General features: G+C 45.2%; 1 protein-coding gene across 4 annotated transcripts in view; it reads left to right on the top strand.

Moving 5' to 3' along the window:
• The first annotated feature begins 15,223 nt into the window (after positions 1-15,223).
• SIK3 (SIK family kinase 3) overlaps positions 15,224-17,817 on the top strand; it is a 42,723-nt gene continuing 40,129 nt past the window's right edge. For all 4 annotated transcript variants that reach the window (XM_010574965.1, XM_010574963.1, XM_010574964.1 and 1 more), the window contains exon 1: positions 15,224-15,338. In XM_010574965.1, the coding sequence (XP_010573267.1) occupies positions 15,297-15,338 (42 nt within the window). In that variant the 5' untranslated portion in view covers positions 15,224-15,296. The remainder of the gene's footprint in view (positions 15,339-17,817) is intronic.

Below are 17,817 nucleotides of genomic sequence, written 5' to 3'. Positions count from 1 at the left end.
ACAAGCTGATAACCTGATCTGGAGTGTCTTTGTTAGGCTATGCTGCATCATGAGAAATTTTTCTGAGATTCAGGCTTTAATTGGCTCAGATGCTTCATCAGTTCTTAAAGTTCAGCCTGTAGGTGTTTGGGGATGGTTTTGGGGGGGTAAAGAGGATGAGTCGTCCGGAGAAAAAATGAGCTCTAACGTCTGGCATAGAAGGTAAGAAATGCTTAGCCTTCATGGTGCTTTTTATCTTCAAATTGCTGTACCTTTCCCAGAGGTGGGCATCTTCTCTCGGCTGGTCTATGCTAGTTCGGTTGTGGCACTGGCGCTCCACCACTGCCTGCATTTTTCACAAAGAAAAGGACTGCTCCCAGAAGAAACGTTTATACGGGCGGAAGTTGCCCAAATTAAAGCAGATGTTGAATGGGTTGACTGCCGCTGAGAATACATTAATCCTGATGGCTAGTACAGTCTTGCAAAGCAGTGGATATTCATCATAAATGCACACGTACACTGCCCTCAGCATTTAAAACACCGTCATGCTGAGGAGCCTGGGAGCCTACATCTCCAGATGTACCAAGTGGATGGTGCGTTTCATGCTAAGCTGTAAGAAAGTGCCATTTACAAGACATCTTGTGACGGGGACGCTGCTTATTTGTTCCCATAGAAACTGCCATCTAATCATGGCAAACTGTATAAAGGCTGTTGCTGGAAACGCAGTGTCTAAAAATTTCTGAATACATCATCTAGATCTGGCATTTTGCTTCATCCTTCACTTTCCAGTCGAAATCTTGGTCTCTTCCCGCTCAGTATACTCCAGATCCTGTAGCATTAATGCATTTGGCACCTTTAAAAATAATGGCAGAAATAAAGGGTTTACTGTCACCTTCTAGTTGTGATCTTGGAGGTACTGGGTGAGGGAGCAGTGTTTACTGGCATACAGAAACTGAATGGGGAACAAGCTCGTGCCCTGGAAGAGTCTCTCACGCTACCCATACCCCTGTAGAGTAATGAAGGGCACGTGCAGTGTCAGCATGCTCTGCAGCTGGGCAGTCTGTCTGTCTCCACGCAGCCAGGCTGCAGGACCGCTGTGCTCTCCAGCGTGCCTCCAGTTGCAGCTGTATTGAAGGTGCAGTCCCTGCAAACAGCATACTGTTGGTGCACACAGGAACATCTTCTGCATCTGAAATCTTTAACTTCGATGGGTTGTATGCAAAACCTTGACATGCTGATAGCTAACGGCTGCCTTAGGACTTTGCCTATCAGATGAGATTTTTTTCATAGCTCTGATTTGATTGTCTTTCTGGTCATTTTGCAGCCTTTATAAATGGTGACATGGATATTTGTAGTTGTGGAAGAAGTTGACAATTGCTAGGTGCCAGTTCCTTGGTGCAGAGCATTTGGCATTCTTGCTGGCGTCATGGGAGCAGAGCTAGCTGCAGACCCTTTGAGAAGTGCTCATGATTCACTGGGGGGTACCCTGGCACGAGACTATAGTGTTTGGCAGTCACTGAGTTGTAGCAACGTTACAGCGTAACTCCCTTATCTGCAAGTGTGTGCTGTAGTATTGGCTATTGCTTTTGATTTATTTTGAATATCCAAGTAGATTCACTTCGGTATAGAAAAGACCTAACGCTTACCGGCTTAGGAAAATATCTGTGCAAGTTTGCATTTCAGAGCCTAGAATACCATATTCCCAAACTGACTTGATGGCATATGAAGTGGAATAGTGATTCATTCCGTCTTATCTGTTGCTTTTGATTTTCTCTGATACTGTGATCCCAATGTGATATTTAATGTTCTTATAGCCTCCTTCTTTAACCAGGAGCTATTATGCTTCTGAATATTACTGCACATAATGTAGTTCCATATTAAAAATATTGTGAATGCTGGCATTGCTGCAGAACCTGGCCTCCTCCCTGGAATGTGGGCATAATTCGGTGTAATAGCTCAGCACGGAGCCACTGCCGCTTAGGCTGTGGCGAGGCAAGGGGAACGGGCCGCTGAGGTTGAGTGAAAGGGATTGTTATATGGGATGACAGATTCCTCTGGAGGTTGTTGCTGTTTGCAGAAGGGAAGCCAAAACATCAGTGCTTAATATCTTCCAGAAGTCCTCTGCTTTAACCCTTAAGGAGCCTCAAGAAATAAATTGGAAGCCGGTGCAAAGGCTCCCTGTGTCTCTGCTGCACATCCTGCTGCAGTTATTTTTCCTGATTGCAACTTACGGCAATAGGATTTCTTGCATTGTATGGAAGACTGGTGAGCCAAACCAGAGATGTTCTTGCTGCGTGCATGTTGCTCTTGTTGTTAAAAAATAGCCAGCTACTCTTGACTTGTTGAGAGAGAAACCTGTTGCAGTGCACCAGTGCGCTGCTCAGTACGTGTTTCTGACGTGAGCGAGGTTAAGGTTTTCCCTCTTCTTATTGGAGACCTGTCAATCTGAGTAGTGATCTTGGCATTATAAGTATTGCTTAACAATATTCAAACCCCAAAGTACAGTATGTTTCTTGACACCACTTCATGCACACCGTCTACTAACTTTCCTTGCTTCTGACCTTTTGTTTTTTAATAATCCAATCCACTTGCATTCAAACCTGAGTCTAATTTTAAACTGCGTACCTGGAATGTACTGCTTTTCCTTGTCCCTTGCGTTTTTAGGTCATGACTGAATGAGAGCAAAATATCAGTCCAGGGGAACTTTCAATAACACTTTTAAAACCTGCTTTTTCTAATATCCTAGCAGTTTTGTGAAGACTTCCTATTGATATTTGAGACGGGTCTTTCCCTAAAAACCTGGAAGGTAGACTGTGAGTCTCATTCCTCATCTGCCCTCAAACGAGTTCTCTGTGTTGCAGCAAGTACAGCTTAGTTTCGCAGCAGGCGGACCCACGGCTGCTGCCGTACAGCATTCTTGGTGCGTAGCCTGCTGTGACAGATTTCTTCCTGCATGCGACTACATTTCCAAAACTCTGCTGCTAAGCAACTCAGTCCAAGAGTCTAGTGTTGCTCTAATGCAGTGCCAGTGAGTAACAGTCTCGTATGATTTCCTCTAGCTCTGCTGGCTGCAGGCAAGAGCATTAGCAATGTAAGAAATGGTCTCGTTGGAGTATAGGTGATCTTGCAAGCAGGTCTTGACTCTGGCCCCTGAAATGAGCTTGGATATATTGGTTGGTGTGCTTGCTGCTTCAACTGTCGCTTGGTTCTAGGTGAAGCGACAGTAAATCAGTTGCAGCTTAAGAGTTTGCACCTGTGCTCCTGCAAGGTGCTCTTACTTTGGTGTGGTACATGGTAATGAAGCTTTGGTGATTGGACACTGATGGGCTTTTTAGTTTTAGCACCACAGGCCCTTTGACAGGCCCTCTAAATCTTAAACTGGCAATCTCAAGAGAGGTTAGGAGTCGTGTGTCTGAATGGTGGTCAGTTACGATGTACAACTAACATCTCCTGTCCCAATACTGACAAATGGGTATTAAAGGCGTTGGTAAGCTGAATCTTGTTTTTATTGAATGCTTAGCCTGCAGTGCAACCTTGAAGCTGACCCGCTGGGCTGGGGGCTGTGCTCCATCCTCATCTGCCAGCTGGAGGTGGCTGTGAGAGGGGTGGGAGTGGAGGGGATGGAGGGAAGAGAAGGAGTAACCATGGAAAGCGTTCACATGTGGAAGTGCCCAAAAGAAACAGTTGATAGCGTTAGTTGTAGATGATCCAACGCGCTTCTCCATATGGATTTTATTTGCTTATTCCTTCACTGGGCTTTTCAGAGAGGCTGTGAGGTACACAACTCCGTGTTTGAAAAAAGACCGTACCAGCATTGAGTGGAAGCGTGGAAGTCATGTCTTCAACCTAGTGCCAGTCGGTATCATTCTGGGTGTAATTCCTGCAAGTCAGGGAGACCCCAGCACTTAATAACAGCAAGCTTTTCTCAGAAGTGGTCTAATTTTCCTGATACTGTTACAGCCTGCTGCATTATATTGGATATCACTGCGGGTGTCTGACACGTGTCAGACTGATACTGTAAATGAATTCATTGTAGTCTCCTCCCCTCTCCTGTCTTTGCAAACAAAAGAACTATGGTAAACCCAGGGCATAAATGCCCTCTGAGGTTAACTGACATGTCTTTGGTCTCACCTGGTTACAGTCAGGCATTTTGTAGTGGTCTGGGGGACTGTGCTGTCTGCTGAGCTGTAATGCAGCACCGGGATTTCTTTTAGTTGTTAGAAGCTGTGAAATATGGGGGAGAGGAAATCTAATGTACATTTGAACTTGCTAAAAACTTTACATTAAATACAAATGACAACGTTGAACACTTTGGCAGAGTCACACATGCATTTTCTGGAAGAAACCTGGAACAACCGCAGCAGTGTTGGGTGATGGCAGTGTCCTTTCTGATTAAGTTCCCCGCAGTGACCATGTGCCGGGGCATGGGATTGAACTCTGCTTGGGAAAGGTGTTTTGACTTTCTTCTCGGCAGTGGCTTTGCCTCCTCTTCTTGTTGGCTCTGTCTCCCAGGCAGCCCAGCCTCCCGTGGGATCCTGCCCCATGGAGTCCTGCTGCCTCTCCTCCTCCTTTCCCAATCTTCCCCTTGGACGCTCGGCTCTTGCCATCTCTGCCGAGGTGCAGAGCGGAGCACATACGAGCTTCTTTGTGCTTCCCCTCCTACATGCAGCGTGATGTGTGCCACTCTGCGTGTGTGGGAAATATGGCTGATAAAGGTAAGAACGTTGTCATCTCCTTTTCCTGGACTTTTTCTCCATTCCCCTTGATTTAAAATGAGGTCGGTGCCACATCCTGATGGCCAACGTTGCATAGACATGACCCGACCTTGCTGATTCTGTGCTTTTGGACAAAAGTTCAGCTGCTTAACTACTTTATGGGTGGAGAGCGATTAAGAAACCAGTTTGAATGCAGTGTCCTGAGGTGGAGGTTAACCTGTATTGAAAGGGGACCAAGGTGCGCAAGCATCCTCCCAGATTTTGATTCACCTCTTGGCTTTGCTTGTGTGCAGGTTGCTGGGAGGCCAAGCTGTAGCATAAGCAAGAGCCCGGTCAGGCCTAAGCAGAAATGCTGCGTTCCCATCTGCTGGCCAGAGTGACTGGATCTGAGCCTCTTCTACAGAATAGTCAAGCTTACGTGACTGGGATCTGCTTTTTCACATCGCATTTGACTAGTTAACTGGTTTACATCAATTTAAATGTACCTCCATAAAGTTCTGCACTAGTTTAACTAAGCTCATTCAAAAACCGGTTTTAATTAGCAAGTGCAGTCTTTGTGTAGTAAGTGCCAAGATTGCTTTTAATTTGCATAGAACCCATGGAGGTAGCGCTGCAGACTGTCAGCAGATCGTATGGCTGAACCACAGCACTGTTCATTGCTGAATTTTCATTCCTTTCACTCCAGCAAACCCACACAGTACTTGCATTGCCTCGGCAGATCCCCCTGTAATTACTGTAGGGCCAATGCGAATGCTACGAGCAAAAGCTGCTTTCCCATTAAATGCCTGTATGATGTGTTTTACACCCGCAACTCAGGTTAGATGTGACCAGATAGTGGCCTAATTTGCAACTTGAGTTTTGTGAACCAATTACAGCCTGCACTGGTTTGGGAGATCTCAATCTCTGCCATAGAAAGACTCTCATTAGATCAAAGATCCTGAGGTGAAAACAAGATGTAAAGAAGTCAAGGAAGAGCTGTGCTGGGGGGTCCAACACCGGTGGGGAGAGGGGTCTTTACTTGGCTTTTACCTGAGCTGCTTTTCCTTAGGCTTAGGCTAACTATTAATACCAGTTCTTAGACATTCTGCATTTATGGTCAAGGTATGAAGGAGTTCAATTAAATCACATAACCAGGCATTCAGTTCTTTGTGCCTGCTATCTGTGGATGGACATGTGGACATATTTAAGCGTAGTAGTGCAGGCCATCACTGTAGGCTGCCATTTGTGGGTGTGGTTTGCTTTTTTCCCTTGACTAGGATAAATAAATAATTTTCCATACCACCTCTAATTCATGGTTCTGACTCCTGTGAAGTTCTTAGACTTGCATCTGTTAAGCATTATAGTAATTTTATAAGACTTCTGAACTAAAAACAAATTACTCGCACAGATGTCAGCTGAAGTTGTGGAACTGGAGAGTTTTTCTGCTCTTGTAACAGTGCTAAATGAAAAGATGGAGAGGTCAGTCATAATATAAACATGGTACAATGGGAACCTGACAGAATTTAGGAGAGACAGGAATTGTGTGCATATACCATGCTTTTGTTTGAATTGGTTAGGTGTGACTACCTGTAATCTGGTTTCCTAAGGCTTGCTCTGCCTTTGGCTCAATCCAGTGTAGTCTCTTGCTGTAGCTGAGGAAGAAAAGGCAGTAGTGGCCAGGACCAGGAGATTCAACATCTGACCAGAAGTTAGAAAAGATTCTGGAAATCTTGCCTTTAAGGAGGATAAAGGCTGGAGGTAGATGTGGTGCAGCTTAAGGAATTCCTGTGCCTAAGCTGCAGATGGCTGACCTCCTTGCTCACAGTTTGGTCTTCCGAAGTTCTGATCAGCCTGAAGACGAGGTAACCAACTGAGCTGCCATCAGGTTTTGTAGTATTATGTAGTAATACTGTACAACCTAGACATGCTCTTCGCAACAAACCAGCAGCCCCAGAACTGGGGCAGTTCTGTGCGAAGTACTGCAGCCTGTCCCTCTGCACTGCCTCTTCTCAAGTCTTATGTTTGCAGTCTGAGGTGATGCTTCATGGTGTGTGCCTGCTGCAAGCCAAAGAACTTGGGCTTGCAGCACCTCCGACTTGCAGGAGCTTCTTCATGCACTGAAACAGTTTGTTTATCTAATTGGCATCTCCGGTTACAATTCCCTTGCCTTTCCCTGCAATCTTAATGCCCTTAATGCTGTTCAGCAAGCCTGTGATGTAGTTCGTGTTAGCATGTTCGGCAGCTGATGAAGGTAACTTAGAATCTCTCTGTTGTTTCCTGCTGTTACTGCAGGTGATGAAATAATTAGGAGAAGCTCTACAGAACCACACTGTTGCTGACCTGTGATGCAAGGTAACTGCGACAAGTGGAGGAGAATACAGTTCCTGGAAGCCAGTTTCAGCAATGCGATCAAGCTTGCTCGTTGCTTGCATAACATTATTGCTGTGTCTGAATGTGCAAGAGTATACCTGTCATCCCTTGCACCTTTCAGAATAGGAAAGGAAAGAATTTGCATTTGGGATTAAGTCACCATTTGACACTTAAGTTCATACTGTGAAGCGGTGTGTTTGGGCGGGGGGCATTCAGCTTTTGTATGTGTTTGATAGTTTCTTTTTGAACAGAGAAGCTGCAGCTGCTAGCGTAGTGTTAACACAAGACTGGAAAATGAGGAATTGGTATTTTGGTAGTCAGCACAGGTAAAGGCTGGGCTCCTAGGGGATGCTGTTAGATGAGTTTCCCCAGCTGCGACGGTTCCAGCCACATTTGTAGGCTGTTGTGCATGTGCTGAAATGATGAGATTTTCTTAACTGGGTATGCTGAGCTGTAGATGTGAATGTGGGGTTTGTGCTTCTGTCATTGAAATCCCAGTTCTGTTCCCCTGGGGCCAAGGAAAGGTCATAGCAGAGTACAGCGTTCACACAAGCAGGGTATTAACATTGCAGCAGGCCAAGAGGATTTGGACTTATTGACTTTTCTCAAAACGCCATCAGTATTTTCTTCACCTTGTGCAAGACACAAGTCACTGCATTGATTCTGAAGAGGGATGTGGACAAGGTGATAACTTCCTTCCTGAGCAAATGCAACTTTTCTGTACGCATCTCGGTCCACAGTTTCCTGCTTTCAGTTGCTGCCAATATTTGTGTTTGTGCCACCTCCAAAAGCCACTGATTTTGCTGCAGAAAGGCCTTGTTTTATCTGCTACGTCACTTTTAGTTAGGTGGTTTCTGCTAGTTAGTTAATTCTGAGGAGGGGATGCCTCTGTTTTGCCCATGAGCTTGTCAAGAGAAGTCTCACTGGTTCAGCAACAAGCTATTGTCTGGGTATCTAGATTGTCAGTTAGAGTGCATCTTTTTTTGTCGAGTGTTTTCTTATGACTATAAACTGTACAAATTGCCTATTTGCATCTAGAGGGATCACTTTTAGTGACCCTAAACACACAAGCAGACTTGTGATGACAGCTTGCCTGAAAAACATGTGCCTCTGCCATCCAACTGTCCATACGGAAATGTGGCGTTGCTGTAGAGTGACATCTATCAAACTGAGCTCCCGAAAAGGGACATGACCGGCAGTAGCCTAGAGTTCAAGTTTTGTTTTTATCACAGCTGTGTGTCCATATGCCAGTTAAGTGCCTCCACATGTAGCTAATATGCATATCATCTTCTGTATATACTTGCTTGCTTATCTGGTCTGCAGAGCTCTTCTGACTATACAGCTCTAATGCGGGGAAAAAGGCAGTGGCGGAGCCTGATCTGCGGCATGGGATACATGATGACACCGGAGTGTGTAGTGTGGTGCAGGTCAGCTGGAGAGAGTAAACAGCCGAGCTTCAGCCCCGTGGTAGGTGCACTGCAGCCACTCAGTGCTCACCATTCCGCTTGCAGCAAAGAGAAGGTATGGAGGATGCTGTATTTAACATCTAAATATGACCGTACCCTAGAGGTTTCCTTGTGCTGTCAGTGCTGGGACCGGATGGCCATGCTTTGCAGTTTCCATCCACTGCTGATGTCAGGTTTTCACCTTCAAGGTTTTGTTTTGTTTTGTTTTTTCTTTTTTTCCCTCTGTCTTAATTCTGGTCTCTGCTAACTGGAGTTCTGAAGGTCCTGTGCAGCTTCGGTATCTGCTTACAGGAGTGATTTCTACCCCTCCAGCAGCTGCTTAATCCGAACAGGCCATGTTCCCAAGCTTCCCAAGTTTTTCTGGCAGGCAGGAGCAGCTGGAAGGAGAAGTTCTTCTCTGTCCATCCCTCTGACAGCTCATCTTGTCAGCCTAGTAAGACTGTAGCTCTGGCCGATGGAAAGGAGAGGGCTTCTTAGCTGACATAACTTGCAAACATAGAGGGAACCCAGGTGCCTGCCTTTGCATTTAGATTGGCCTTCTCCAGGTTTATTCATTCATTAGTCTAAAGACCTGCACTGGTGGCAGCTTTTCATTCATTTGTACTCAGCCATGTGCCCTCACAGAGAACAACACGGGAACCAAGTTGTGTGGACAGGTTCATCTACAGCAGAATACACGCAGTGAATGTTTATTGAGGGTTTTCCAGGAGGAATTTGGAGCAGGAGGACTCCTTGGAACAATTCTAGGAAATGTGGTTCTCCTAAATAAACATGTTGATTTTTTTCAATGCAGTCAATTTGTCGGTGCCATCTGTTGGCTCTTATTACATTGAGGAGATCAATTGCTGACTTATGGAAACACTTACTGGCATAATTATACTTTTATAATGATTACTGATTAGACTGATCACATGGTCACATTCCGAAAGAAGTGGGGTTTTTCCTGATTTTTAACGTAGGCTGCTATAGAAACAACTGATCCGAAATGGAAAAGGTGGTTTCTTTATGGAATGATCATCCATGCAGGAAACTTTAATTATAGTTATAATTAGATCTAAGCAAATGTGTGGCATGAAGTAATAGGTGTTAGCCCAGGACAGGGTCTTTAGCTTTTTCCTTTGTTCACTGTGCAGAAGAAAAAGGAAACGTTCGCTGTTTCATGGCTTCTTTCCACTGAAAACAGATGTTTTGCTCCTACCTTTTTTCCCCCTCTCATATACTTTCCAAGAAGTTGGAACAGTTAAGAGCATGGTGGCTGTCCTCTCCCTGCTCCTGTGCCACCCCCGTCCTCCTCCTGCCCATCCACCTGGACACCCAGCAATTTATTTCCCTTTTTGTTAGCAGGGCAGTATTGATTCAAGGAAGTCTGTATGAATATTAGCCACGCTTAGCTGATAAACAGGATATCTATTTAATTTTAATTCCTGCAAGTAGGTATTCTCTCTTACACCGAGACTTGTGCCTTGTTTAGGAGACTCTCACCCTTGGCATTGTCTTCTAGTTCTGGTGGCCACCAGATTTTAAAATCAGGTCTCTCAATGCAAAATAGGAACGTATAATTTTGGGGTGCAGTGAAAGCAACTTGCTGTTTTGGCCTGAAATATAGTTTCTGGCCCTCTTGACTTCCCATTTGGTGCAGGGGGACATGTTGATATTGGGGATAACTGCTTGTGCCCTTTTGGCCTTCCAGAGTTTCAGTTCCTCTCCTTTAGTTCCCTAACCACCCCTTTTGCTTTCATGCTGTCGTGGTTTAGCCCCAGCCAGCAACTAAGCACCACGTGGCCGTTCACTCCTCCCCCCCAGTGGGATGGGAAGGAGAATCGAAAACAAGTAAAACTCATGGGTTGAGGTAAGAACAGTTTAATAATTGAAATAAAATGAAAATAATAACAGTAATGAAAAGGAAGATAACAAAAAGAGAGTGAAATATAATCCAAGAAGGACAAGTGATGCACAATGCAGTTGCTCACCACTCGCTGACTGATGCCCAGTTAGTTCCTGAGCAGCGATCCCCCCCTTGGCCAACTCCCCCCAGTTTATATACGGGACATGACATCACATGGTATGGAATATCCCTTTGGCCAGTTTGGGTCAGCTGTCCTGGCTGTGTCCCCTCCCAACTTCTTGTGCCCCTCCAGCCTTCTTGCTGGCTGGGTGTGAAAGGCTGAAAAAATCCTTGACTTAGTCTAAACACTACTTAGCAACAACTGAAACCATCAGTGTGTTATCAACATCCTTCTCATACTAAATCCAAAACACAACATTATACCAGCTACTAGGAAGAAAATGAACTCTATCCCAGCCAAAACGAGGATGCATGCTAATCTGTGGTTGAAATTTCCACTATTTCTCACAAGGCTTTTGCCTGGCATGCACACATACTGAGCACAGCTTTAGAATAAAAAAAAAAAAAATACAGAGCAGTGTTCAGCTGAAGTGTACCAGAAGAAAAATCTGGAAATACAATGGATGAGCCTTCTGGTCCTGAAGAGCAAGACCTCCGCAGTGTCTTGCAGGCATCAGTTTGAACACCTTACCTTCTCTCTACTAACTGTTGTTTTTAGCAACTTAGCATTTTTTCCAAGTAATGATTTCTTCCTCAAATTACTGGTGTAAGTTTTACTTGGATTCAAGAAGGAAAAAATGAAATGTTTAGAAATGGAGGGAACACTTTGTTAATTGGTAGCAGCATGTATGCTCCAGAGTTGGCATGTATCCTACTGCCTGTAAGCTTCATTAACTTTTGATAACAGTTAATTTTTCAGACTCCTTTTTTATGGATATTTCATTGTTTAAGAAATTAGATCATGGTTTTCTTCCACTTCTACTTGTAGCCAAATTTGTGCTTTATTTAATGACGTTTAGTCTTGCTCGCTCCTCTCTATTTTATGTGGTATTTGCAAGCATGAGGGAATGCACTTGATTTTGGGTTTGGGATTTTAGTGTTTCATGAGACTACCTGAAACTGATTCTTTTTGCATAAATAATACTACAGAGTGCTAGTTCTAGTGGTGCCATAAACGTTATTGTTCCCTTCGGTTGGAGTGGGAAGCCTGTTTGCCTGTACTTTCTTGATGCTTTCTCCTGGGGTAAGATGGTTTTGTGATGGCAGCAGCAAGTTACTGCTAGCAGGAAGAACTGCAACCAAAAACTGCGAACTTGTGTGCATAACCTGCATTGAGAGCTTGGAGGATGGAGCACAACCTAGGAGGAGAAGGAGGAGGAGGGTGTGTAGTTGCAGGGTCTCTTTCCTGGTCGGGAGGCTTAGGCAGGGCAGACTTTCCCAGCGGAAGGAAAGCATGCACTTAGCAGGGCAGAATCCATTGTGGTTGTTTCCCTGTGACCAAGTTTTAGATGAAGTCAGTCTGGCTGATGTGACCAGAGAACTTCAGCCAGTCTTTTTTCTGTTGAAATCCTGAATCATCTTTCAAGGGAAGGGAGAATATTAGCCAGCTGGGAAATGCAGGAATGGAGAAACCAACTCGGTCTGTTCTGGAAAGCCTTGAAACCACTCCTTCCTTCTGGAAAAAAGCAATCCTCTGAAACAAACTAAAGAGGAAACCTCTAAAACAAACCAAGTAAAGTACCTCTGCAAAGCCCCAGGTGAAATGCAAGCCCCTCACCCCTGAAATTCCCTGTGCTTTCCCCTCTGCGGTGAGCACAGGGGGGTTTTCCTACTTCCACCCTCGCATGTTCGTGAGGAAGCTCTGAATTTCCCGAAACCGGAGCACAAGGTGGTTTCCCCAGGCTTTTTCAGGAGATTTTACCTTTTATGTTACATCAGTTGCTGGAAGCATTTGAATGGAATGAAAAGATTTTGAAGAAACCTCCTTGTAACTTTTGAGGATGGGTTTAGGTTTGCTCAAGGGCCGCCCATTTGGCCAAACTCACAGTAAGATCTTCACAAGACATTTTCTGGCTGGAGTTTGTGTTCCTTTGCTACCAATTCAGGTACTGTGTGTCTTGTGGGTGTGGAGTTTCAGGGCACCACATGTAAAGCCCGCAGCGTAGCGAGGTGACAAGTGTGGGGCAGGCAAGCATGTGAGATGGCAGCCTGGTTCTCCCTGCCCTGTGTTATCAGGGAGAAGAACAGAGTAATTTAGTTCTTCTGTTTTGTCTGGCCCTACTGACCACGGTGTATTTAATCAGCTGCTCTGCATACCTTCAACTTGGACAAGAGTGTCAACTCAAGCCATATAATTAAGCTGGGAAATGAGATTTCCTTAGAGCAAATATAGAGCTGGGAAATGAGTAAGGAGTTTAGGAATACTCCAGATCTGTGGATTGTCATTTACATATTTGTGCCTGAAAATGACTCATGTCTCTTGGTAGACATCTTGGCTTCACTCTTTGAGGAAGCTTCCCTTAGCTATATATATATATATATATGTATGTATGTTTAAATTTTATAAAACCTCATTCTTGCAGGGAAAATGCTTGGTGAAAAGCATGTACTGAGTGGTTTCCAATCCTGCTCTGGCTCTCTTAACTTTTCCAGTCTGCTCCTGAGCATTGTCCTTGAAACTATGTGGTGCAGATCTACCAAAACCCTAGCTAATGAAACATGTGCTTGTCGCCTGTCTGCTGCTCAGCACAGGATGAGCTGCAGCCCAGAGTGCTGCCAGCCCAGAACAGGACAGCAGCGGCTCGTCACCCTGTTAATCACTGCCAGTTAGTGCTTGGCAGCCTCACGGAGCGGGGTCCCATTCTGCCGTTTCACCTTGTGTCTCGGCTCTAGCCCCGTTCCTGCCAGCAGCTTCTAGTGCCGAGTGCCAGACCTGGCTGCCTTTCAGCTTCTGTTCTTGCTGTAGGAAGCATGCTCAGTGACTTAGAAGTCTGGAATCGTTCCTGTACTCTGAATTAAAGGTTTCGAATGAAAGAAACAGCTTATTGTACTTGGTGCCTTTTCAGGATTCTGCTGCGTTCTGCTTACATGCAGGGCACTTATTCCCCTGGCAGGGATTTTATCATAAAATATGAAGCTTAATTTTCATGTGCTTCAGATTGTTCCCTTAAAGATCGTAAAGATCCTTTTTTGTTTGTTTGTTTTTCTCCAAACAGCACCATGCCTGTTAGAGCATCGTTTAGCATTGCACTTGGGGTTTGGCATGAGAGGAGAAGTACATGTGTTTTGGATCGTGTGCCACTGTGGTTTTTTGTCCATGGACATGACACGCCTTTGTGTGTGGAGCACTTGTCCTCGTCCCTAGCAAATGCTGGAGCCTGTTACAAGCTAAGCATTTATGTAATTGGGCTTTGGGCTCCTGTGTCAAATCTTTCTGGTTGTGCATCATCAGCATTTTTTACCGCAGTGCTGCTTTGCATGCCCTTCCCCATGTCTTTGCATGATTCTGCAGTCTTCCTTGACAGAAGTTTTGTAAATTATGCTTTAGCAAAGCAACCAGGAGAAGATTTCTAAAAGCAGTTCTCTTCCCAGGGAGAGTGCCATCTCTAAGCGAGAAAACCTGCTGGTGGATGTTAATTCAGCCCACAAATCTTGAACAAGGCTGGCACACTATAGCTGCTCACTCGCACTGATGTTTCTTGGTGGGGAGGAAGGTACTTATTAACTCAAGGCTGAAATCTGATGTAGGAGCAGCAGAGCAAATGTTCCTCTGCCAGTAAGAGCAGCCTTTTCTCTCATCTGTTTGCTCTGGCAAGGTATCACACTGGCGGTTGCCTTTTCTCCCCTGCTAAACGTGGCCTTCCGGAAAAGATCCCTTTCCTTACTCTCTGTGTGTGGATGAAACAGATGACAGAGTGGACTTGAGGGGAGGTACTTTTTAGCACAGAAGTGTCTCCCCATTTGAAGTCTGATGGCTTTACTGTCCATGCCCAAAAAAGCTGGGAGTCGCCAGTGCTGGGGAAGGATGCTCGGAGAAGGTGGAGGGAAAAGAAGCAAGAGAGTCTTCAAGGCTGGAGAGCAGCTGACTGGAAGCACTTAGACTTGTTTAAACTATGTTAGTGTAGTGTTATAGAGCACTTCTGCCTTAAAATAGGTAAATAAATACCTCAATTGTTAGAAGCCTGAACGCCCCCGTTTCCATCCCTGCTCGTATTTATCAGCCCTGTTACAGTGAGGTGTTGTGTGGATAACGCAATAGGGTCTGTTCCACTTGCGTCCGGATTTCAGTGCCTGAAAGCTGTTCCCCCGCTGTGTGGCTAGCTGGCAACTTCTCCATCTGTCTCGCTGCTTTTATGCCAAAGCAGTGCAGCTCTCGGGCTGATGTTTGGGCACAACCTCCAGCGGTAAGTTAATGCGACAGTTGCGAGGCTGAAGAGCGAAGCCGGGTGGTGAGATCTAGGAAACTGGTTCCTTTGAGAAAACAACAAATGTTTGGACTCTCCTGAAATATATGCAGGAGTTCAGAAGTAACTTGTTTTTCAGCACAGTGTTGGGTGCCTCTGTGAACATGCTCTACTGCCATAACGGGCAACAGCCTAAAAATCCCACTGCCTTCTGCAATGCTGCTCTTAAGGAGGTACCCTCTGTAGGGAAAATACATTGAGGATTAGGAAGCAAAGCTTCTTCCTGCCCAGTTTGTGGCAAGCTGGCTGGATTCTGGGAGGCTGCTCAGATCCCAGGCCCTCTGAGGCAGGGACAACCTCTTCTGTTTTCGTACAGTGTTCAGCATGGCAGGGTCTTTTAAAAATGCTTTTCCTAATATGCAATCGGGTCAATAATCTCTCTTTTGTTTTCTCCTTCCGCTAGGTTGCTATAAAGATAATTGATAAGACACAGCTGGATGAAGAGAACCTGAAGAAGATTTTTAGAGAAGTTCAGATCATGAAGATGCTTTGCCACCCACATATCATCAGGTTATACCAGGTAGGAGCACTCTGCAGTGGGTTTTCCATCCCTCTGCACGATAGCTTTACGCTGACTGTATAGTAATGCTTTCTCTAGGGTTATCCCTCCATTTCTCCTATGTGAAATAATGGGAAAGTCTTTTATGTTTTCAGGGTCTCAGGGAACTTTGATTAGAGGGGTGGGGGGAAAGTGTGGCTAATCCTTCTATTTTCTGGGAGATCACACTTCCGCTGTGGGCTGGCCTCTTGCCATTTGTTTATGGCTATTGTGTGCTTTTCAGTTTCCCAGTTGAAACCGGATGCGGGCTCCCCTTCTCAATTTAAGGGAGAGAGTAAGTCTTACCCGCTAGCAGGACTGAAAGCATGCGACTACTTGGCTCTCCTCTCTCTGCCCAGTTGCCCTGTGGCTCCAAGGACTTGTTGAAAGTCCTTCCCAGGAAGATCCCTGGAAGGTGATCAATAGCAGCGGCAGACCTGCTTTTGAATATTGTTTGCAGACTTCCTCCAGCTTGTTTGGCATCTTTACTCTGCAAACAAAACCACCAGAGACAGAATCCATGTGTGTTGCCTTTTACACACATATTCGGTGGTGCCCCTCTGACTGCACGATCAAATAGAACAGCAAGGAAGTTGCAACTGGCTGGAGACAAGCAGGCAGCAGAGTGATGGGAGCGGAGGAACAAAGGGGACCAACACCTTGGTGAAATGTTAAAAGCTGTTTCAGAAGCTGTTGGACAGATGAAAGACTCCCGCCCTGGGCCTTTCTGATACAAGGGCTCAAGCAGTGACTTACAACCAAAGAGTGCTAAAAAGCTCTGTGCAAACTGTCCTCTCTGTTGCTTGCAGTCCCAGTTCTGGGGAGCTGTGGGACAGAGGCTTCTTCCCAGGGTCGTGCCAGAGCTGACCACTGACTGCCAGATTCATGCAGAACTACCTGCACCTTTGATGGAGCGGTGCACTTGCCAGAGGGCTCTCAGTCACAGGCTGTTTTGGGAATGGAGGGGACTTCCATCCAAGCTGTGGATGGAAGGTTAGCTCTTCTTTGGGCTGGTATGGAAAGTGGAGAAAGGACTGTCCAGGGCCCTTCCTGGGGACAGTGTTCAGGTGCAAGAGACTAATTAAAGATGGGTGATCTCCTGTTTGTGGCTGCCTGACTCGGATGGCAGGCATTGGAATGTGAAAAACTTGGAATCCTGGGGGAAATATGTTGGGGTTATTTCCTTTTGTAATGTAATGTTCGTGTGTGCATTTTAAGGGAGAAGTTGTGGTAACCTGCAATAGAAGTTGCTATTCCCTACAACCAGCTTTTGTCTGTTCAAGCCCAGTCTGCTTCTCATCTGTGCCTGATAGATAGGAGTATTTACCGGGACTCCAAAGAGTTAAAACTGAGTAGAAGTGACAGAGGTTAATGTTTAGCTGTTTTGGCCAAACTGTCAAGTGTGAGATGCTTACAGCAAACACTGCAGAATTGCGGCACTTTTAAGGTACTTAGGGAATGTTTGTTTGCAAACTGACTCCTTAAACCTTTTTTTTTTTTCTGAGCCAAAAATCCCTTTTTCAACCTGTTTTATTCCATCTAAAGCTTTTGGTATGATACTGAACAGGTGACACTTGTGGCTCGGTTTTGCTAAGGTGAGAAAAGAGTACCCACTGTGGAGCATGTTTCATCTGGCTGTTCTTTCTGGGTACTTTCAGTGGCATTTATTTTTAGATAAAAGCTACTAAAACCTGGAGTTGGGAATTCAGAGCCTTTCACAGCTTTTCATCAGGAATCTGACTTTAAAAATCACATTTCCTTGAGCTTATAGAACTTAAAAGGTGTAAGTGAAAAGGAGAAAGTGTCTATAATGCTAGTAGTCTATAATATAAGAGATTCTGTCTGGAAACAGAAACATGCTTAAAAATATCTACTGAAGGCTTCTCTGGACATGTAGTAGCGCCATTGAGTGGGAGCTGTACATCATGCCCTGTGACACTTGAGCAGAACTGAGGTTCATCTTCGTTATACTCTTAACATTCAGCATAATAGTGATCCAGCTGTTAAAGCAGCTGCCGTTGTCTGGATCAGGCTTGTACCTTTTAAAATATGAAGTCTGCATGTTCGAGTCCTAATTCTTAGTAGGAAAAAGCAGTGTGGGGCTCCAAATGCCAAGCTTCTCTGTTGGGATAATAGTCCATTTTGTGTCAAAAAGTGAACTTTCACTTGTCTTTGAAACGGAGAAAAGCCAAAACGAAACCAAAATGTTTCCAGGCCTTTTCTAAACACCCTGGAGTATGCAAATGGACCTCTTAAACCTGGCACTGGAGGTTCAGCCCTGCAGTCCTGGAAATGAAACACGGTGTTTTTTTCCATTGACAAAGCCGCAAACCTGCTAAATAAACGGCGTCAAATTTTGGAAAACACCCCAAGTGCGTACTTTCCTGAAGGCAGGTCACAAAACCTAATCCAGTCACAAAACAGCCCTCGGAGCCACCGTTACCAAATCTGCAGGCAGGAA

The sequence above is a fragment of the Haliaeetus leucocephalus genome, unplaced genomic scaffold (genome assembly GCF_000737465.1).
Source record: "Haliaeetus leucocephalus isolate CR32 unplaced genomic scaffold, Haliaeetus_leucocephalus-4.0 Scaffold450, whole genome shotgun sequence".
Taxonomy (NCBI): Eukaryota; Metazoa; Chordata; class Aves; order Accipitriformes; family Accipitridae; genus Haliaeetus; species Haliaeetus leucocephalus.
The sequence above is the reverse complement of the archived record's forward strand: the minus strand, read 5'-3'. Positions and strand labels throughout refer to the sequence as shown.